General features: G+C 36.8%; 1 protein-coding gene across 1 annotated transcript in view; it reads left to right on the plus strand.

Moving 5' to 3' along the window:
• Window positions 1-23,370, plus strand: part of LOC118200694 (WD repeat-containing protein 17-like) — a 326,195-nt gene that overhangs the window by 248,849 nt on the left and 53,976 nt on the right. Inside the window, exon 21 of the mRNA XM_085808418.1 lies at window positions 13,903-14,014. Coding sequence (XP_085664544.1) covers window positions 13,903-14,014 — 112 coding nt within the window. The remainder of the gene's footprint in view (window positions 1-13,902; window positions 14,015-23,370) is intronic.

Genomic DNA, 23,370 nt, shown 5'->3' on the forward strand with positions numbered 1-23,370 from the left:
TTGTTTTCTCTTTTTTCTCATCATTTTCCTGGTTATGCATTTCACTAGACTTATTACATTCAAGACTAGGACAAAAAAATTTCAAATGCCTTTTTGAACAAATCTGATACTTAACACTTGATCGACACTGGTTACTGAGGTGACCTTTAACCAAGCATATTCTGCATAAACCTTCCTTTTTTACCGCAGACATTTTTTCATCTAACGTAATATAAAACGCCTTTTTAAAATTACGCGTTTCATGATCTTTTAAACAAAACGAACAAGAAGGTATTGCTTCGTGATTCATCAAATCCGATGCGGAAGGAATATTTTGGCTAGTTGCAAAGTGCTTACGATCAGACTTAGAAAAAATATCCGCTCTGCTTAATTTTATTTTTTTCTTCTGACTGAACTTCGCTTTTCAGAAATTCAATTATTGCATCAAGACTCTAAATGTTTCGTTCAGATTCAGTAATTTTTCGTTGTCTTTCAAACGATCGCAATACGTGAATAATAATAGCACGTTCCACAAGAGGATATAAAATTGTTCCACACTGATCAGTCGTTACACCAAGACTGCTCAGGGCTCTAAGTTGTGTTGAAAGTTTGTTATACAAACTACTCAAAGAATCCTGCTTCCTTTTTGCTGCGTTATCCAAAACAAGTTTTATTAACTCTTGAACATAAAAATCAATTAAAAGTTCTTTACGCCCATATCTCTCATTAAGGCTTTCTATAGCCAAAGGATAATTTTCGATCGTCACTGGAAAAGATTCTACAATATCTCTAGCTTCTGATTTAATTTTTGTTGACTGTATCAAATAATGGAATTTGTCTGCATTCGTTAAGTTATTATTTTCATGAATGTTTTTAAACTGATTCCAATTTAAGCCAATTTTTTAAATCACCTGCGAACTTATAAAGTTCTACTTTCGGTAGGCGTTGGCACAAAGTTTTACATGTATTTTCATCAGTAACTAATTTCTGACTACTCTCTGACGATGTATTTTGGATTTCGTTTAATTTACTCTTAATATTATCGAGAAATTGTTCGGATTTTAACTGTATCCTAACAGCCTTCTCTCGATAGTCCTCTGTTATTTCAAATTCTGTTTCGAATTCTTTATCATCAGTTATAGTATCTAAATAAGCACTGTGCGTCAATTCTAATATTTCTGCCTTTTTCTTGAACAAATAAAAACACATTTCTGCTTCTTCATAATCAACATTAACATCATTTAAAAGTTCATCTAGTCTTTTATATGCTTTAGTAAAAGCTGAACGTTGCGCAGTTTTGTTTCTTTTCATCACTTCCATTTTGTCATAAAAGTTTAAAATATTCAGATAAAAATTAGGCAAGAAAAGTATTTTAAACTTCAGTAAAACAATAATCAATAACTTCAAAACGGAAGTATAAGGTAATCAACTTACCCTATCTATTCTTTCATCCAACATGTTTCCAACAAACACGCCCACCCGGTGGCGCCAGAAATGTCGTGAACATTGTGAGTTTAAGAGAAAATAATGAGCTGTTTGTTAAAATTTAGATCAGATGAAAGATCTTTTAATATATAGCATTTTAATACTATTTAGCACAGTGTAATAGGTTCATTTTACAATACGCAACATCCACAAAAATGATCGTCACAACGCAGTTCGATCATCCATCTTTTCTGAACAACAATCTCTCTCGTTGCCATTCTGTAACAGAGAAACTTACCTCTCGTGGAGTTCGATAGTGGCGCGTCACAGTTCATGATGCAGCAGACAGCGACGAACCATGGAGCTAGACAACATAAAATCTGTAGCCATGCTCCAGTGTTGTGCTAACACATGAGAAAATGCTGTACAATTCGTTACAGCTATGCAGATGAGATGTCTGTTGTCCCGTGCTATTGTGCTACTGCATGTCTCACTGCTAGAATTTTACCTTGTTTGGTTCTCCTCTCTTCATTTCTTCATGACATGCATCACTGTTGTGGCATTATGCTGTGTGCCAGCTGAGATTGTTTGATACAAAAGTCCACTCATCGCATACCAACGATTCGGCCTCATTCAAAGTCTGTTAGTTGTTGGTATGGCCCCCTCCACTGTACATTGACTACTACAGCTGACAGAGGACGATAAACAAATTTCAGTGCAGTTTCACAGTCCTTTATATACATGGAACAAGCAGCTGGTTCTCATTCCATGCGTACCCAATCGCTTCATAATTCTAGTCATTTGCATGTCTTAACTCAATTTACATTTCCTGTAAGTTTGGTTCAATTTGCCTAATTCCTTCATGGTATTGCAATTTTCACAAACATTAGTGTATTTGCATTTGTATGCAGTTAAGACTAAAATATTTGTTCAGAAAAATGTTTCTAATGTTAAGAGAATAAGTGAAGAGCTTTTGTATGCAGATAATTGGGGAAAATGATTGTCAGTATATACTATATATATATATATATATTCCAAATGGAGGTCTTATTCATAAAATCTTTTCGAATTCATGTTTTAGAAAATGCTAGCAGATTTCAGTAATAGTACATAGCCAATTCATAATATTATTTGCATTAATCAAGCATGAAAAATAATTGTACTTTAAATTCATTTTTGTGGAATTACCAATTGTTTTATTTACAATTTTAAAATAATAAAACTATATGAGATTGTATTTTTAGAATTTCAAAACTTATAAATTACATGTATGAAAATTCTTTCAGCTTACCAAATGTAACAGAATTATAAATTAAAGATACTGGTATATCACAAAAGAATGTCATACAAGAGGGGGGAGAACCAACGTCAAATTATACTGTTTTATTTATTAATTAGCCCCTCAATGCAAATTCAAAATTTTGTCAAAAATCACAATTTGTATTGCACAGGAATCAAACTTTCTGTGTTTTATTTTTTATGACAGTCCTTTCTCAAATGTAAGTATGGGGACTAAGAAAAGGTATAAAAAGGTTAGATGTCATGTTTTTATACAAATTAATTTTTTTTTCTTAAATGATACAAAAACTTGAAATTTTTACATGATTTTAAACATTTTGTAATTTTAAGTATATGTCTTTGACTAAAGGTTTCAAAAATAAGGGCTGGGTAAGGAATCGTCGATATGATACATATACATGGTAACCCAGGATAAAATTGCCAAGCGTCAAAAGTGTATTCTATGTGCAAGACAAGCAAAATTTGTCATATAAATATATATAATGAGAAATGTGTAATTTACTAGTTATGGAACACTGGAGATCCATCTTGTGACTGAGTATATGTGATGAGCTCCAGCATCTCTTAAATGCCCACAGTTCCTATCTATTCAGGTTCCATGAATTCCATCAGCATATTGAGGATGTTGGCAAATGAATTCCCACTTGGGGAAGTCAGCTAGTTTCTGCATCTGTCACTAATATCCAACATCTCATAACTCATAAATTATGTATTTTCTTAGGCACATCCTTAAGCTGTTTTTTTGCTTATCTTTCAGCTCAAAATGTACTGCTAGCATTGATGACTTTATTTTTTGATGCTTTGTACACTGCTCAAAACAATTGGGGGATATTGTGAGTTATGAAATAACCATTCAAGATCTTTTTTAATAAAAATGAAATAGAAGAGGTTAAAAAGGAAAATTATAATGTTTAGAAAGTCGGGAATATGCAAATTTTGTGATGTTGAAAACTATGCATTTTAGATAAGGACTGAAAAGCAACCTGCAGCATTTCTTCTGTAGGAGGAGATTAAAAACAACATGCACTGAATGTTTTGTAGCAGTGAATAAGATGTGTTAGCCAGATGACTTAGCCTGAAAGGACATCAGTCATTTAGAGGCGGGTCAAATGTAATCTGTTGTAGCATAAGCATTAGGAGTCATTTCCAGACTGTGGAATAGTTTTTTGGAAACTGGAAATGTTTGCCGAAGATAGGGACAAGGAAAGATCATACACCTGTAACAACACAAAATGGGGATCAGTATTTAACACTAACGGCCTAAAGAAACTGCATTATGAAGGCTACTTTCTTGCAACAATACCTTCAGAGGTTTACTGGTGCCAGAGTTTGAACTCAAACTGTTCAAAACCATGTGGATTTGTATGCTCTCAGACCTATGGTTTGTGTTTCATTGACATAGGGCCATCATGCTGTTCACAGAAGGTGGGTACAGGAGTATCTCAGATGTGAATGATATGCGAATGAGATGAGTGGAGAAAAATGCTCTTCATGGACCAGTCCTGCTTTAATGTACAACCTAAAAGTAGGTGGATTCTCATCTGGAAAGAATCTGGTACATGGAATACTCCTGCATTTGTGCATGAAAGTGCCTGATTTGGTTAATGTTGGTCTGGGTTAGTATTTCTATCAATGGCGACACCGACCTGCACATTATTAGGAATGGAGCACGACTGGCTCAGTGGTATAGGGATTAAGATCCTTTTAACCTTTTGTGGTCCTTTATGCTGCAGCAGTCGAGGATTAATTCATTCTCGAGGATAGCTGAGCTGAGCATGTGCCACATCATGCTCAGCTAGTAGACAGTTTCCTTTTCAATGAAGGAATCCTTCAATTGATTGGCTAGCATGTCTCCCAGTTATGAATCCAACAGAGCATGTTTGGGACATTCTAGGAACAAGAGTTGTTAGTTGCTTATCATCCTCAGAAACAGTTCAGGAATCTGAAAGCTCTCTTCTACAGAAGTGGGAGAGAGTACTGCAGTCATTGATAACTTCATTAAATCTATGCCTCACAGGTGTGCAACATTATTTTTGGTCAGGGGAAAATATACTCTTTATTGAAACTCATTTGTATCCAAGAAATCACATTTTTTGCATGTTTGTATAATATGCACAAACTGTGCATTTTTTGTTAACTGACAAATATTGTCAATAAAACTTAATTATTCCTTGTTCATTGATTCTTTTCTCATATCTTACAACACCTATATATTATATATCAGTCACTAAAACATTTCCTCACCTGCAGACTATATCCAAAATCATAATATCCCCAAATTGTTTTGAGTAATATATATTACACTAGCTTTTGCATTTATTTGTCATTGACATCAAATTCAATTTGTCTTAACTTCTAAATTATGTTTTTTTCACCATATGATCATGAGACATTTTTCACTTATCCTTGAATGAACTGTCTACATTTAACAATTTTATTCTGGGATACTGTGTATATGTAAAGAGAGACTCATATATATATAAATACCTATTTGGCATCACTGGGAATGAGAAATGTAATTTTGTGTGATTCAGTAATCTGAAAATTAATGCACAGAGTCTAAAAATTTCTAAACACTAATACATAGAATTTTTTTTTCGATATTTGTTTTTATCAGAAAAATTTTTAGAAGATTTTTTTCCATATTTGTTATTATCAGAAATATCTGTAGCAGATATTTTCCAAACATTTTTTCCCACTGTACCACAGTGCATTTACCATCGATGCAACTGGGCCAAATGTTCTCATGTTTACTTTATCTTCCATGTGTAATCAATCTGCAAAATTTAATCAATCTGTAATTGCTTAACAAACTGTTTGATTTAAAAACAACAAATGCACTTCTTAATAATTTAAGTCTTAATGTTATTTTTAATAAGATGCCTAATTAATATAATTTAAAGTACGTTTAATTTATGATACGAGGGTAAGTTGAAAAATAAGTTTTCCCTGTCGACTGTGGTCAGAGTTGTGTATGAAAGTCAAAAAATAGAATGAGACATTAAAGATATGCCATACCTTTATTTTTCCACATAGGTACCAAGTACATTGAGACATTTGTCATATCGCTTGATAAGCTTCAAAAAGCCCTCCAGGAAAAAATCAGGGCTTTGCATATGGAAGAAGCGTTGAACGGCTTGTTTCACTTCAGTATTGCTTCCAAAGCGCCTTCCCCCGAGATTTTTCTTCAAAGCTGGAAACAGATGGAAGTCGCTTGGTGCGAGATCAGGACTGTATGGCGGATGGTGTAGGCGCTCCCAACCAAGAGTTGCAATATGGTTTTGCGTTGCCGTTGCCGAATGTGGTCTGGCATTGTCATCCAACAGCAGAACGCCAGATGTGAGAAGGTCAGGCCGCTTTTTCCGAATCGCCTCTTTCAATTTCGACAGGGTGTCACAGTAGCGCGTAGCATTGATGGTTCCAACCTCCAAAAAGCCCAGCAACAAAACTCCTTGGACGTCCCAGAAAACTGTGAGGAGCACTTTACCTGCAGAGGGAGTTTTCTTGAACTTCTTTCGGACAGGTGATGACGGATGTTTCCACTCCATATATGTGGCCTTCGATTCTGGCATGAAATGGTGGACCCACGTTTCATCCCCCGTCACAATCCAAAACAGAAAGTCATTGCCATCTTCATGGTAACGCACGAGATGTTCCAGGCTGACCCCCATGCGTTGTTCCTTGTGTGTCGAGGTCAAATGTCGGGGCACCCATTGTGCTGACACTTTTCTGTATCGAAGAATGTCGTGGATGATGTTTTGAGCTCGCTCATGTGAGATTCCAAGTTCTTCCGCTACTTCATCGATGGTGATACGCCGGTTCGCTCTAATTATGTCATCCACCTTCCTGACATTTGCATCTGTAGTGGCCGTGCGGGTCCGTCCAGCTCTCGGTATGTCCTCGACTTGCTGACGTCCATCACTGAATGTGCGACACCATCTCCGCACCATTTGCTTCGACATCACACCTGGCCCATAGACTTCCACGAGGCGGTTATGAATTTCTGTTCCTGATACTCCACGTGCCCATTCATAGTGGATAACCGCTCTCACTTCCTCCTTTGACCACGAATTAAAAACGCACCTTCTTTCCATACCTACCGGGGCTCAAATGCGAGGCTGGTCTCCGCTTTGCGCAGGCACTGCAACAGTGCCATCTGCTTGATTTGCAGTGACCTCTACCCAATGGTGTATCGGTGACTTGCGCGTTTTCCTGCTGTATCGCCTTTTGCCCATAGCCATTCAACGCTTCTTCCATATGCAAAGCGTGAATTTTTCTTGGAGGACTTTTTGAAGCTTATCAAGCGATATGACAAATGTCTCAACGTACTCGTACGAGAATAGTAAAATAAAGGTATGTCATATCTTTAATGCCTCATTCTATTTTTTGACTTTCATACACAACTCTGACCACAGTCGACAGGTTAAACTTATTTTTCAACTTACCATCGTATTTTCAATAAACATTTGTAGAATTATTCTGATTAATAAAAGATAACCCTAATGTAACATATCTGGATACAAAATAGTTTGGTTTACTGTTACTGAGAGGTTTTTTTTATTTATTTATTATTTCACTAACCTTTGTGAATATTTGATACAAAAATATATTTAAATGTATATGTACAGTGAAATATCTGAACAGTATAAAGTTACTTGGTCTGTACCTAAGAAACAGTGCTCTGAAAGTATTGTTTCTTAGGTATAGAATGAGCAACTTTATATTTGAAACAGTGCTAGTAATTCAAATGATTGTATGTTGACACATTGAAGTAGCTGGTATCAGTGTTCAAGTACACTTTTCTTTATTTAAAAAATTGTTTTTAAAAATATATGCATGTTAATAAATGCAAAAAACTTTTAATGAATGATTAATGATGATTTAGAAAATATGCGTTTTCTAAAATTGTAGATGTTCTATTTACTGAACGCCATAGAATTGCAGTTAATAGAATGCAATCTTTATTCTGCCTACTCTCTTATATATGATGCATGTATGTAAAGTACTTTTTCTTTCTATACTATATTTTAAATAGATTTCATCATTAGTTCCAACATAGTGTTCAAATGCAATATATTTTTCATGTATTAAAATTCGGCAGGTGTTGATAATCCTGTATAGAGTTACTCATCTATAAAATGCTATTTTTTATACTATATGTGATAATATTCTGTGTTGAATTGCAAAATCTACTAAATTTGATACTGTATGTGTTATTACTCTCCTCCTGTATCTGCTTTCTAGATACTGCAGAGGAATAAGTTACATGGTATCAATTAGAGAATTATGTGGGCAGTGCAAGCTTATGTTTAATAATTAGTGAAGAAAGTTAGAATTCTAATTATTCGTGACAAAGCATTAAGTCATGAACATGCAAAATTCTAGAGATATTTTATTAAAGTCTGTTATGTTGTTGATATATCTATCAGTCATCAAGTTTAAAATACTCAGGTCATCTACTTCAACTAAAACATAAGATTTGAAAGAGATCAGTAGAAAATTCTAATAGACCAAATATCATCAACAGCTGCAACTGTGTCATGATCAATGCAGAGCTAAACAGCTCAGATAAAAAAGGCTAGTGCCTTTGTTTCTCTGTGTTTTACTTGGTGAGAATTCCGTGTTTTGTATTTCTTTAACCTTTATTACTGTCCAGAAGTTTGCTTTTCGGTGTCTGAAGTAATTTCTTGAATATTCTTTGTAACTGAGAGCCCACCAGCGGCCGAGCAGTAAAGTCGCTGAACACTGGTAGTTCGGTCCGAGGTACAAATCCCGCGAATGGGCTGGCTGCATGGGCTTTTCGTGGTTTTCCCCATGTGTAACGTGTATACAAGCCAGTTTCCCTCAGAAAGTCCTCCACGAAGGCATCCCTCCCCTTAGGCAAATAGCCCTCGAGGATTTGCCATAATCACACAGTCTTTAATTGCGTCTCCGTCCTTCCTTTTATTGCAGTGTTGAGTTGAGCGCGCCGACCGCACGCGTTTTTTTTGTGTACGCTCACGTCGCCTGTGATGCTTTGTTCCTGATATTTGCATGCGCATGACCTTTCTACTGAATTGCGTGTTCATTGTACTGATCGCAAGAACCTCTTTTCTGCAATTTCATGGCTATCTGATTAAAATTTACATTGTTGCTTAAGTTTTGCAGACCAGTGTAAATCTAAATTAACTATGTGGGGCAGCATCGCAAGCATTCTCGGTCCATACGTCTTCGAAGAGGTCACTTCCACAGGTATGAAAACCTGCTCCACCCCAAGTAATTAGGATACAACAATATTCCAGAATTAAGCAAGTCCCGAATTGCAGCAGCGATATTTTTTAATAACATTGTATGTATGTGTGGTGTATGTACGATTGTATGCATGTGTGGCAACATGTGGTGCTCCCCCACATGTTGGCACACGTATTCGGCAAGTGTTGCAACAGCACTTTGGAGATAGTCATTTCCCGTAACTTTGCAGTTTTGTGGCTACTGTAATCCCCCGGCATCACTCCGATGGACTTTTGGTTCTGCGATATCTGAAATCTAAGGTGTATCGATCAAATCCACGACATTTGTCAGAATTGAAACGTGAAGTTGTAGATTTCTCCTCGGGTGTTATGTTCATCATTGTTGTCAACAATCTTCCGCGTGTGGTACGTTATCGTCTGCGAAGGTGGGCACGTTGAAAACTTGTAATTCTAATAAATGATTTTTTCTGTCTCTTCTCTTGTGCTTTTCAGCATGCCTTTGTGGTGTAACGGTAGTACACTCGACGCGTATTCGAGATGTCCAGGTTTGAGTCCTAGCGAGGTTATTGCACGTTTTTCATGTCTCCTGCTTCAAAATAATCTAATGACTCTACAGTGGCACCCGAACTAAAAGGTGGTAGACTAATTCGTCACCACCAGGATTTGGCAATTGTGTCCCCTAATCCCTAGTCGCCCTTTAAAAGAGGTACAAAAGAGATCCCTAATCGCCCTTTAAAAGAGGTATAAAGAGCATTTAAAAGAGATATATATAATGTATTTTCTCCCTCCTTCCAACTTGTCTTCAGTGTGTAATGGTAGCACACTTGACGCGTATTCGAGAGGTCTGGGGTTCGAGTCCCGACGAGGATTGCACATTTTTCATCTTCCCTGCTTTAAAATAACCTAATGGCTGTACAAGAAATATACACTAAGAGCAAAACATTATGACTACCTACTGAGTAACGTGTTGTGTGACCTTTGGCCTACAAAACAGCTGAAACTTGCCTTAGCATAGATGTCAAGAGTTTTTGGTCGATAACTGGAGACAGGTTATATTAAATGTATAACGAGCAGTCACGTGAAGTCAAGATATTCTTACATGGTAGTGTTTGAGCTCTGAGCTGCCGCTCCATAAAATCCCAAAAGTGCTCTATCAGGTAAAGATCCACCGAGTTATGTGGACAGGACATTAATTGGAATTATGCCCTTTGCTCCTCAAACCACTCCAATTCGAGCCTTGTGACATGAGGCGTTGTCCTGCTAGAAGATTCCATTTCTGGTCAGGAAAACAGACGCCATGTAAGTGCAGTTTATCCAAATTATGTTCAGATAGTCCGCAGCTTTCATGTTCTGTTCTACCACAATTAAGGGTCCCAGAGCACCCATGAGAATGTCCCCCAAAGCATAATACAGCCATCACCAACCTGCGTGTGACCTGCTGTACAGAGGGAACAACTTTTCGCCTGAAAAATGGCGTACCCTGACACGACCATTGACGTGATGAATCGTGATTCGTCTGACCAAGCAACTGTCTTCCACTTATCCGTGGTCCAGTCTCGATGTTCTCATGCCGACTTTAGGCGTAGTTAACAGCGACGCTTCGTCGACAGAGACTCACGAGTCTGCGCAGTCCCGTATCGATCAGTGTCCACTGAACTGTGTGTTCCAAAACATTTGGACCTGCATAATTGGGCTGTCAGCTGAGCCACTGTCTGGCGCCGATTTTGCTATACCAAGTAGGACATTCTCCGACGTCCTTTTTCTTTGATGACGCGTGGACGTTCATCACCTTGGCTTCTGCTGCTAATTTCACTGTCAGTTATCCACTTTGAAAAATACTAACAAAAGCAGATCGTGAACAACTTACCAGTCGTGCAATTTCTGAGATACTCGTTTCGAGTCTTCGGGCCATTACAATCTGCCCTTTATGAAATTCACTTAGATGAGCAGCATTTCCCATCACTCGCAAAAGTAAGTGCAAAAATGGTTCCTTACAGTTTCAAGTTCCTCTTTTGCCATGATTATCAAGCAAAATGCATGATTTGTTCCGGCTGTCATCAGGTGATTGCACAAAGGGTGCAGAAGGTAGACTGAGTCCGAACCGTAGGTCCAAGAGGGCAGGAGCCAGGGGCGTACCTAGAGGGGGCATCTGTCCCCGGGCGCAGAATCCAAGGGGCGCCAAACTGATGTTACGACATTTTAGAATTAAATGTTTTCCATCCTTGGTAAGCAGTAGGGGGCACGAAATCTTCAGTTGTCCCTGGGCACTGAAAACCCTAGCTACGACTCTGGCAGGAGCTGATGGTGAAAAGAGTGTGACAGCTTGTCACGTGAGCAGTAAGCAAGCATGGCGTTGGTAGCGGGATTCCCAGGAAACTTCCGCGAAAATAGCATATTTACAAAATTCAAAGCAAGTAATAATTAAAATAGGAGCAATTGACAATCTCGAGTGTTGTTTACAACTCTACAAATGCCAAAGTTCAACAGGAAAAATTAACAAGACATAATGATAGAGAGTCCGTGCGTGGTCGCTCACCCAAGTGAAGGCTCAGACGTATGCTGTTTAAGTTTTGTAACTTCGCAGGAAAATTACAGCTGTAGATTAGAGAAAAAAAAGTAATCTAAGTAATCATGATTTTTCTTTAATAAATATGCAGTGTAGGAACGTAGAAATCTGTCCTCATCTTAAATCTCATTATGGAACAGTTCAAAGTCCTTGAGATGATAGCAGTTAACTGCTTCATTAAAGAAATTGGTATTGATTTTTTGGATGAATTTATTCAGAGGATCAATTTTCAAATCATTATGCAACACTTGATTCCGAACAAAATAGTGGGCATTGGTGATGATTCTGAGGAATTTATTTAGCACTCTCTGAAGCTTTTGTATGTCCTTTATTGTTGCTGCGACCCAAGCAAAGTGCAGCATATGTCATTATCGGTCCTACTGTTGAAAGATATATCAGTCTCTTTTTCTGGAGGTTTGGTTATAATTCCGTACCTTCTCCAAGCTGCAGTTGAATACCATTCTCACTTAATCACGTGCCCTCCTCATCATCCAGACGAGTTCATTGAAAAATTCGGGGATGGTCATAATGGTTTGGCTCGTCAGTATATATATATATGCCATATCCCCCCTCTTTTTTAAACTAATTTTTATCATCTGAAAATGGAGAGTTGAAAATTATGCGAATAATTTAATTTCCGAAGGCTGCCATTACAATAAATACGTAACAAAGTAGTCATGAATAAACTACAGGTAACTATCACAATATTATTTCTTTAAAAGAAACCTACATTCCAACAAGAATATATAATAGCATTAACATTACAATATCTTATAAGATGTCTTCATTTCTAACTTCCCTGTATCGATATATAGGTAATATACAGTGTAAAGGTTGAACTACTCTAATTTAACTTTAGACACCTCACAAAAGCCGTAAGTGAACAATTTTGCCATACCAACTTTAAATATGCACATAAATTTAAAAAAAAAAAAAAATGTTAATGGTGACGGTAAGGCAACAAGAATCAGCATAATATTCATAAATTTGTAGGACTAGTTTTGAAGGTCTCGCCCATTCGTATTGTTGTCATTGCTACTCCTTAGACCTCAGATCATCCACGAATAATTAGGAAAGGTGAAAGTGCAAATGAATGAAATCAAAGGAAAAGGTTCAGTATAACATTTAAAGGTAGTTTGCAAGGGTTTCTTGTTGCTAATAAGATGAAAACAATCACTACCTTGACGAAGCCATTTTTTTTTTTTTTTTTTTAATTTAGAGGAGCTCATTCTCTGAATGCATTGAGAAAAGGGAAAATGACATGAATATTTTTTTAACTTTGAGAGCATTTTCGCTTTTCTGGAGTTTTGAAACATAACTTTTCGCAAAGGTACTTTTTACTTTCAGGGCAGCACTAATTGTAAAATCTCTAAAGTCAACAGGTGCTGCAGAATATGGAAAATCCTTTAGATGCAGGTTTTAGGTTTTAACTTCTTTCTATGTTTGATTTTATTTTGTATTATTTTATTGGTAACTTTTGCCTGGTTGCTAAGTTTATAAGAGTTTTAAGTTTAATTAAGCTTATATAGAGTTTAAAAAGAAGTTTTTCTTTATAATGTATACAGTCTGCAGTGAATCTATTAATTCTTTTTAGTTTCATAACTGAAACAAGTTTTAAGCTTTGAATTAAAATAATACGCTGAATAACGATTGTTGGAGATCGATAGATTTAGTAATTTGTTGTACTTCTGCTGAAAAAGGGGATCCTGTACTTAAACCTTCAAAACTAGTCCTACAGATTTATGAATATTATGCTGATTCTTGTTGCCTTACCGTCACCAATAATTTTTTTTTTTTTTTTTAATTTATGTGCATATTTAAAGTTGGTATGGCAAAATTGTTCACTTACGGCTTTTGTGAGGTGTCTAAAGTTAAATTAGAGTAGTTCAACCTTTACACTGTATATTACCTATATATCGATATATCTAAACTCATTCATTCAAAATTTCTGTTAATTTGTATAAAAAACTGAAGTGGCCAAAACATCAGCTATTAAAGAAGTTATAGCCATTCGAGAAGATTATCTAGTATCTATGACTTCAAATTAGCATAAGTCAGCATATATAGATGCTCATGTAAATACATACATACATATAATAGTCTACATATATACTGTGTATTAATTTATATATACATTTGCATTTACTTATGTTGTAAATTTTAACTGCCCGATTATAAGAATAAGCATTATATGTATGGATTTGCATCTTTATTTTTAAACTTTAAAATGAGAATAGGTTTGTGGTTAAAATGAGAATAGGTTTAAATTATTATATGTTTTGTTTTATAAAAAAGTGTTTTAAGTGAAATATGTTTTATAATGTGTGTAAATGCAGTATTTTATATTTTTAACTGTCCAAACCACAGCAAATAATAGGTTTTCTTCCTCCAATGTTTTGATAGGGATCTTGCTGTGGATATTCTTAATCTTTGCCCAGGAACTGAAATTGAAAAGATGCGTATTTGTGTAAATTGTTCCCTCTCCATGGCAGAAAGAGCTGATCTCTATAAAAAGGTTATTGTGCTTTTTATTTAATTGCCTGTATTGAATTTCATTGAAAGTCAGAAGTTTCATTATGGGTTCAATTTTTTAGTGATATTTAAAAAAGGGATTACTACAATGTGCTTCAGTTTTTGCTGTCACAGCAGGTCTGAAAAATGTCTCTACTTTGATTTGATGTATTAATAGTATTGCCTTTACATGCAAAAATTCATTTTAGTCAGTGATCCCTTGTGCATGTCATTCTTTGTATACTATCTAAAGCTACTGAAGAAATTTGCTTGATTTCTGTACTTATATAGAATTATAGAGGATTTTCCATGTAGAACATGTATTTTTGTTTATGAAGTAACATCATTTAATGTACAGTTCAGTATCGTTACTGAAAATTGGTAGAACTAAAAATATGTTGGTTATTTATTTCTATTCTAATGAAATGTCTGATTACTGTATTAGTAATATATTAATGTGGACATTATTTTCTATATGTTGAGACTTATATTTATCTTGCATCTGTAAAGTGAATCTGATATTCATCATGATTATGGCATTAATTTCATCACTGAAATATATGGAAAAGTTTGCAAAGCAGTTGTTAGTAAATCGTGAAATTTTGCTAAATTTTCACGGCCCCGTAGCCTTTGTGTGTACAGTTCTTGGGAGAAAAAAAAAAAAACAGTTCTTTTTAATTATGTAGTAATAATAGAAGCAATTTGTATGAATAAGTGAGTATTATTATAGGTTTTTTAATTAGTTAAATTTTGGTACTGTAATCATATCAGGACTGGTATTCCTCTTTACTTGCCTTGGAAACATGAACTGTCCTGACTCGAAACAGGGAGCTTACTAAAGCTATGTTCAATAAATTGTGAAGTAGACAATACACACAGGAAGGGTATACGAAACCCTTTATTTTTCTATCTTTACAGAGATTTCCGGACTTCGGAATACAGAGACCAACCACTCGTGGTCTGAACGTAAGAATATAAAAATATTAACTAAAACTCTAACTAAACTAACTTTGGCATAATATACAAGTGCCTACTTTAAGATTGGCCGTTAATTAACAAAAAGCCGTATGTAGTACAGAGAGCTGCTAAAACTACGATACGTTTAAAATTATCAAGAGGATTAAACCTCTGGCCTTGAAGGCAACCAGCAAACGAGTAAAACTACTATGGCAAACGGCCTGCTTCTAATAACACCTTCCTCTATCTTGCTTGGCAAAAAGCCACAACTTAAGTACTTGGCGTTAGCAAGACAAATTTGCATAAATAAGTAAAAGCTTTTAATTCTCGCCGGAAGTAGAAAATAAGAAGTGATAGTAAAGATTTAAAATAAAATAAACGTTAGTAAAACTTAGGATCCTTACATACTTCCCGCCAAAGTTAATTAGTTTGAAACTGAGGTCTAAAACGACCTTGTTGAAAACTTTTAGCTCTAGAATCTAACGTGAGGCCAATCTTTTACAAACATTTCTCTCTAGAAACTATAAATTAAAAAAGGGTCATTTTTACATTATCAACTCCACGGACAAGATTTTTCATCTGTACTGCATCTTCAAACAGGAGTTTCTTAGTTGAAATCTGGTTCCTTCCAGAGATCTGGAAGGAAAACTAGTTTAATGAAATGTTACACAATTAAATGGTAAGTAACATGAATACTTATATTTCTCTTTTAACATTGTTATTTCATTCATGATGTTATTTAATTATCTCCTCGTGCTCTCTGACATGTGTTGTAAAGGAAAACACCAAACACGAGTGTGTCTATGTACAAGTGTTCAACACTACCGCCTGCAATCAAAACACTAACGTGTTAAAATTCAACATAACAAGACCTCAGAACACACCTTATATTCATCTCTAAACCCTGAGGTACTATTCTGAAAAGTGGCTAACTCTGAAGTGCAGCGTCAGAGAGCCTAACTACATTCATTCAACCTTTAACACATATTCACAATAATTTGCTCTTTTTACAGTCACACGAATAAGTAAAAAAAAATTTTTTTTTTTTGGCATTACTCTAATATTTTTACTTTTAACATATCACAGTATTTCTTAACTTTTAAAATAACAGTTCACATTGTATATAAGGACATATTAACATGCCGTTGATTTCACGCATTTTAAAACATACATTAGTAGTACATTGTTAACTTCTATTGTTTTCCAAGCAGGTGCCAATTCTTCTACATTGAAATACTACATTTCAAAAGTCTTTCAGACTAAAACTTCTTTCTTGCCAGAATCTTTTAAATAAAATTTTATACAATAATTTTTACAATTTTCTTAAGGTACCTTTCTCAAAGATTATCAGTGCTTTTACAATATTCAAGTATTTACACATTCCTATTATACATTAATTTTAGTTTTACTCGCGAGTAATTGAAAAACAATATCAAAATAGGTAACAACTCATTTCTCGCCTTTTTGGCGATAAAGTTAGGCCTCACATGAGGTAAAACTTCTTGAATTCTGCCACTTGCAGTGAGAATGAAAAATTAACTTAAGGTTTCAAAGTAACGTAAAGTTTTACTTATCTTTGTGATATTCAGACATCCTTTTTTCTGCCCAGGCTTGGAAAGTGGCGAAGACTACAGTCTGGTTGATCTTCCATCTTGTACGGTTTCGCCCTTCTGTTCCTTCCTCCATGAACTTTCTTTTCCTTCCAGTTCGGTCACCCTTTGAAGACCTTCTTTTTAGCCTCTGGCTGTGGTCTCGGCCGTTTGATGGCAGCTTGTCTCGGCGGAACCGGGACATCTGTCTCTCGTTCTTGCCTGGATCTCGTTGCTGGCTGTTCAAATTTTTCTTGTTTCTTTGCCTTCGCAGCTGGTGTTCCTTCATCAATTCATCGACATTTGCTGCGTAGACTCCTATCCGATGGGTAGATCTTCTGTTTTGGAGCCGGGTTATAGTTGCCGTCATTTCTCCTGGCTCTCTTTGCATTCGTCGTACTTCTTCATTCTTCATTCTGGGGGTGGTCATGCCCTCTCTTTTCTGGTCAGTGGAACGGCTTCTTTTTCTTGTTACCTTCAGTTTTCCAACGGGGGAACTTTCTTTTCAATTGCTCCTGCCTTCTAATGGCTTGCCCTTGTGATTGTCGTTGTTCCACCTCTGCAGCTTGTGCCTGCCGTGCCGGATCCTGCAAAAGATCTCGAAATATTGGCATTTTATTACGCTTATAAAATGGTTTTATCTGGTCAACGTTTGCGGTGCAGGTATCACCATTCTTGGCTTTTAACACCACTACAGCCTGAGTTATTTTTTTTATGACATATGGTCCTTCAAATCGTGGATAAAATTTGGCAGTTTTATCTTCTGGTGCTGAAGAAAGTGAATGCTTAATTTTTAACACTTCATCCCCTACTTTATAAGTTACTCCCCGTCGTTTCATATCGTAATAGAGCTTCTGTTTTCTTTGTGCTACTTCAGTGTTCTTTTTTGCTTCTTTAATTAACTTTTCTATATAGCCCATTTTAAATTCTGAGGCTCTTTGTTGAACATAAAATAATTTATCTAACGGCGTTATAATCTTTCTGCCTAAAAATAACTCAGCAGGAGTTTTGCCCGTCGTATCGTGTTTTGCGGTCCTAAGGGCGAAAGCTAATTCATTGACATAGTTATCCCAGCTTTTATGAAAATTTTTAACATAACTACGGATAATTTTCACAATATTTCTATTGACCCGTTCCGCTATATTTGATTGCGGCCGATACGGGACCATCTTTAAATGACGTATGCCCAGTTTTTGGCACATGTCTTCAAATATATTACTTACAAATTGAGGACCATTATCCGATATAACTTTTAGGGGCGCCCCGTATTTTAAAATATATTTATTTAAAATAGAATCAGTAACTAATTTCGCGGAGGCTCGTTTTAAGGGAACAATTTCGGTCCACTTACTAAAATGATCAACCATAACAAGGAGATACCGACTTTTATTTAACTGACTTTTCGGGAAAGGGCCCAATAAATCGATGCCAATTATTTCATTTGGAAATTCCGATTTAATGCTATTTAGAAACCCGGCCGGGCGGAAATTAATATAATTAACTGCTTGACATGTTGGGCAGGACTGGACATACGCCCTTGTTAACTTTTGCAGCTCAGGAAAATAAACTGCTTCGCGTACGCGTTGGATGGTTTTTCGAATACCAGCATGAGAAGCTAAAGGGGAGTCGTGTAACTCCTGCAGTATATTTAATCTAAGACTAGCTGGGATAACAGGTCGAAATTCGTTGTTGGAATTCGTAGTTTTTGTATAAAATAATAGATCATCTATTAGTTCGTAATGGGCCGCCCTATTTCTTATCGCCACAATATCTTGGTGGCTAAAATTTTCAGGATCCTTTAAATACTCATAAATGTTTTTAAATTCAGGATCCTTACCCATTTCGGTTATTACAGTTTCTCGGGAATGTATCGTACATGCTGTGAGCATTGCCACCTTTACAGTATTACCTTCTTCATCTATTTTTATTCTGGATAGGGCATCTGCTACGATATTTTCATTTCCGGGGGTGTGCTTAATTACCAGATTATATTCTTGTAACTTGAGTGCCCATCTTATTAACCTTGGGGATAAGTTTTTCCCTGAGTACCATCTAGTTACCGCCGCATGATCAGAATACACTGTTATTGGCGCCGTTCGAAAATAGACTCGGAACTTTTGCACTGCTAACAGAACTGCAAGTGCCTCTCTCTCAGTCGCGGAATAATTTCTTTCTGTTTGATTTAAAGTTCTACTAAAAAATGCCACGGGCTGCTGATTTTGCGAAAGTACCGCTCCCACCGCAAAATCCTGAAATTTCTAAATTTTCATCATTTTCAGGAAATTTCAAAACAGGGGTTGCGTTAATGCTTGCTTTAATTTTTCGAAAGCACTATTGGCTTCGGCCGTCCACGAGAATCTTGCCTTTTTCCTTTTTAGTTTTAACAATGGTTCAGCAATAGCTGGAAAATCTTTTATAAAGGACCTATAATATGAACAAAGTCCTAGAAAAGAAGAGAGCTTCTTCGCCGTATTTGGAGGCGGATACTTTTGCACTGCGATTATTTTTGATTCTTCTGTCTCGATTCCTTTCTGAGATATTTTGTAACCTAAGTATTTTAATTCAGGGGCTGAAAATTTGCACTTTTCGACATTAACTTTTAGACGGGCCTCATTTAATAATGAAAACACCTGTCTTAAATCCTGTACATGTTGGTCCAGATTATCACTAGTAATAATGATATCGTCTAAATAGATAAATGTGGTCTTTCCAAGAACAGGCCTTAGCACAATGTCCATACATCGCTGAAATGTTGCCGGTGCCCCTGAAAGGCCAAACGGCATACGCAAGAATGCATAAGTGCCAGACTTGGTTATAAAAGCAGTCTTAGGCACTTCTTCCGGTTTAAGCCCTATTTGAAAATAACCAGTCGTTAAGTCTAACGTAGTCATATATTTGGTAGAAGTTATGTTCCTTAGAATTTCTTCAATAATAGGTAACGGATATACCGGATATTTAGTCATGGAGTTTAATTTACGATAGTCAATTGCAAAACGCCACCTTTTCGGATGTGTTACCGTATAGTCATTATTTTTCTTACATAACACAACCGGGCTAGCATAACTACTTGAGATGGGCGTTATGATCTTTTTACGTAACATATCTCGAATGTACCACTCTATAATTTTTTCTTTATTCTTATCATATCGATATGGTTTATGGCGAACTGGCAGTGAATCTCCGGTGTCGATACTATGGTTAGTAACTTGAGTAAATCCGGGAATATCACTAAATAACGAAGCAAATTCACTTACCACTTGTCGAATTTTTTGTTGCTCTTCCTTAGGCAGGTGGTCGAGGTTTAACGTCGGTGGTTCTCTTTTTTCTTCTCGAACTGGTTTCATCGTCAGCTTAAGGGACGCTTCGTTAAAATCCAGCGTTGCTTCTGCCTCTGAAAGAAAATCTATCCCTAAAATGACATGAGCTTGTAAATTTTTTACGATAAAAAATATGATCTTTACTTGCTCGTCCTTGATACGAATATATAATGGTATTTTACCTATGCATTTGCATCTTTCTTCCTGCGCAGCTAACACTGTCGTATTATCCGAATTCTATATGCGGTATCTACGGAAATACTTCTTAAAAAAATCTTCTGCCACACAGGAACACTGCGCGCCTGTATCCAGGAGTGCGGTGGCTGGGATGTTATTCACCAAAACTTCAATCTTTGGATAAGTCAAATTTTTCACCATAACTGTATTTAACTTGAAGGAAGAGGGGTTTTCTTGGCCTTCGGATTTCCGCACCCTCCCGTCAGCAGAAATACGTTTTAGTTAAAATTTTGTTTCTTCCTTTCCATGGCTTCCTTCTTTTTCCGCTGGCCTTCAGACTTTTTTTCTGGCTTACTATTGAACTGTCGACGTTCGCCGGTTGTTTTTGGATACTCGTGTTTCCTTGCCCACTGATTCGATTTGCTTCCGTAACCGTGTTCTTGCCTTTGCTGTGGTCTTGGCGTACCAAATTGGCTTCGTTGCTCATACTGGCGTCGTCTTTCAATGTCCGCCGTTCTTCTACTTTCAAACTGGATTGCTAGCTCAAATAACTTTTCCAGTGTAGTCGGATTCCTTAATCCAATAAAGTCTTGTACTTGGGGAAGTAACCTCGGCAAAATCACTTGGATTATCTCAGGATCCGGACGGCTTCCATACAAGAGTTTAAAGACGTGAATTTTTCTTAAAATAAAGCTTGAGAGATTTTCAATTCGTTTCTGGTATATGCTGAAGAGTTCCGCTTCTAATTTGGAACGATTTCTTACGACAGGGAAGGCTTTTACTAAGGCAGTCTTGAAATTTTCGTAAGTATAGGTGGGACTTCCCGCTTGACCCAAGAGGCTTCTGCCTATACATTTGAACCAATTAAGCGCTTGGCCCCTCAAAGCGCTGGTATTCATGGACTGGGTACAGCATGAAGTGGTCATCCAATTTTTCCCAAAAACTGGTTACCGGTGAGTTTCCATAGAATGTTACTTCTGGTTTCATCGATGCGCGCATGGTCTGTACGATGTAACGAAATCCTTCCAGGGCGGCAGCTGGCATTTCTGGATTCTGAGCCGCTTCTGCAGGCAGCACAGGTTCTTCTTGAAACTCGGCCATGGTTATTCTTCTTCGTCGGGCGCCACTGTCAGGACTTGTATTCCTCTTTACTTGCCTTGGAAACATGAACTGTCCTGACTCGAAACAGGGAGCTTACTAAAGCTATGTTCAATAAATGTGGGAAGTAGACAATACGCACAGGAAGGGTATACGAAACCCTTTATTTTTCTATCTTTACAGAGATTTCCGGACTTCGGAATACAGAGACCAACCACTCGTGGTCTGAACGTAAGAATATAAAAATATTAACTAAAACTCTAACTAAACTAACTTTGGCATAATATACAAGTGCCTACTTTAAGATTGGCCGTTAATTAACAAAAAGCCGTATGTAGTACAGAGAGCTGCTAAAACTACGATACATTTAAAATTATCAAGAGGATTAAACCTCTGGCCTTGAAGGCAACCAGCAAACGAGTAAAACTACTATGGCAAGAGGCCTGCTTCTAATAACTCCTTCCTCTCTCTTGCTTGGCAAAAAGCCACAACTTAAGTACTTGGCGTTAGCAAGACAAATTTGCATAAATAAGTAAAAGCTTTTAATTATGGCCGGAAGTAGAAAATAAGAAGTGATAGTAAAGATTTAAAATAAAATAAACGTTAGTAAAACTTAGGATCCTTACAATCATATTTGAGATTAAAGTTTCCATCAAGATAGAGTGTGACTTGATGCGCATATGTATTTAATACCTAATAATAAATAATGAAATCTATGTATATTGCATTCTCATAAATACTCTTCATTGTGCGCCACATTTTTGAAATTAGAAAAAAGAATTATTCAGTATCGAACCTGTTTTTTGCTATTTCCAAAGTTACATTAAATAGCCAACAGAAGGCTGTTTTATGTAGCTTTGTGAAACGACATTTAAGCATTCCATAAAGCATTTTATTCAAATTTTACATGAGTTTGTTACGTAAGTTTTGTGTGTCTTCATAAGAAACTGTAATATACATTATACGTATGTACATTACACAGTATTCTTTTAAATGGGAAACATCATGTAGCACTACTTACTCAGATGTAAAAGTATGAAAAATATCCAGAGGAAAAAGAAACAAACCGAAATAACCTTTTTCAAAAAATAAAAGTCTTAGGAGAACTGATTTGGCTCTGTAGTGAGAATGTCGGCACTGGATGTGGATGGAGAGAAATACTGTTATGACAATTTCTGTTCCTCTAAATAATGTTATAATGGTTAATGGTGGACGAATCACGGCGAAGGACTAATCACAAACGGCTATATAGCGCGTTAGAAAGTAAGTATATTTGGATGCCAAGTGAAATAAAATTATGCAAGAATACTAAAATATACCAATACACACAGGAAGGGTATACTAGCTACGGCTCTGTACCAAGAAAGACGATTTATTCGGGGTTGGATTCTAGAAGCTTTGGAAAGTGTTCAAGCGACAAAATGGTCATATTGTGTTGAATACGTAAAAGTGGAAAAAATGCAGTTACCTTCCGCGGGAATTTTGGCGTAAGATGTCAATTAGGGATATGGTCACCATGGATCCCACACGTCGTGTCATACTTTGCACAACATTATTCAACAGCTGTTGGAGTAATTTATCCCATTCCTCAGTCAGATCACATATGAGGGTTGTTTTTCTTTATTGGAGGGCATTGTCGACCAGCAAGACTCCTCTCCAAAGCATCCCAAGTGTTTTCAATGGGATTCAGATCTGGAGACTCGCTGGCCATACGAGGCGTTAAATATCTTCACTATCTAGACACTCCTGGACAGCGATTGGTGAACGATATGTTGTGTTGTCGTTCATGGAGGCAAATTTGTCACCGATAGCACCACGGAACATGCGAACATGAGGCAGCAGAACATTATTAGTGGATCGTTGGCCAGTCATTGTCCCCGTTGCAACCACATGTAGGGGCGTGCGGCCATTGTGCCGTCCCATATCATGATACTGCATCTCGGATGTTGGTTTTATCCTGCGTATTTTCTGGACGATAAGCAGTACCACTGTCACGTCAGATAAGCTGGCGTCTATAATCCAGTAACAGATTGAACCTACTCTCATCTAAAAATAGTACACAAGCCCAGCTCTGTTGAGTCTAATTACGATGCTCTCGACACCGTTACAAAGGGTGGTACGTTGCTGTCTGGGCAATGGAATGCACACAACAGGACAGCAGGACAGTCCTCCTTGATGCAAACGTCTGGCTACAGTTTTTCGGGAGATCCTCTTGCCAGTAG

Source organism: Stegodyphus dumicola, chromosome X1 (genome assembly GCF_044657685.1).
Source record: "Stegodyphus dumicola isolate Sdum_Otavi_A_Nest chromosome X1, ASM4465768v1".
NCBI lineage: Eukaryota > Metazoa > Arthropoda > Arachnida > Araneae > Eresidae > Stegodyphus > Stegodyphus dumicola.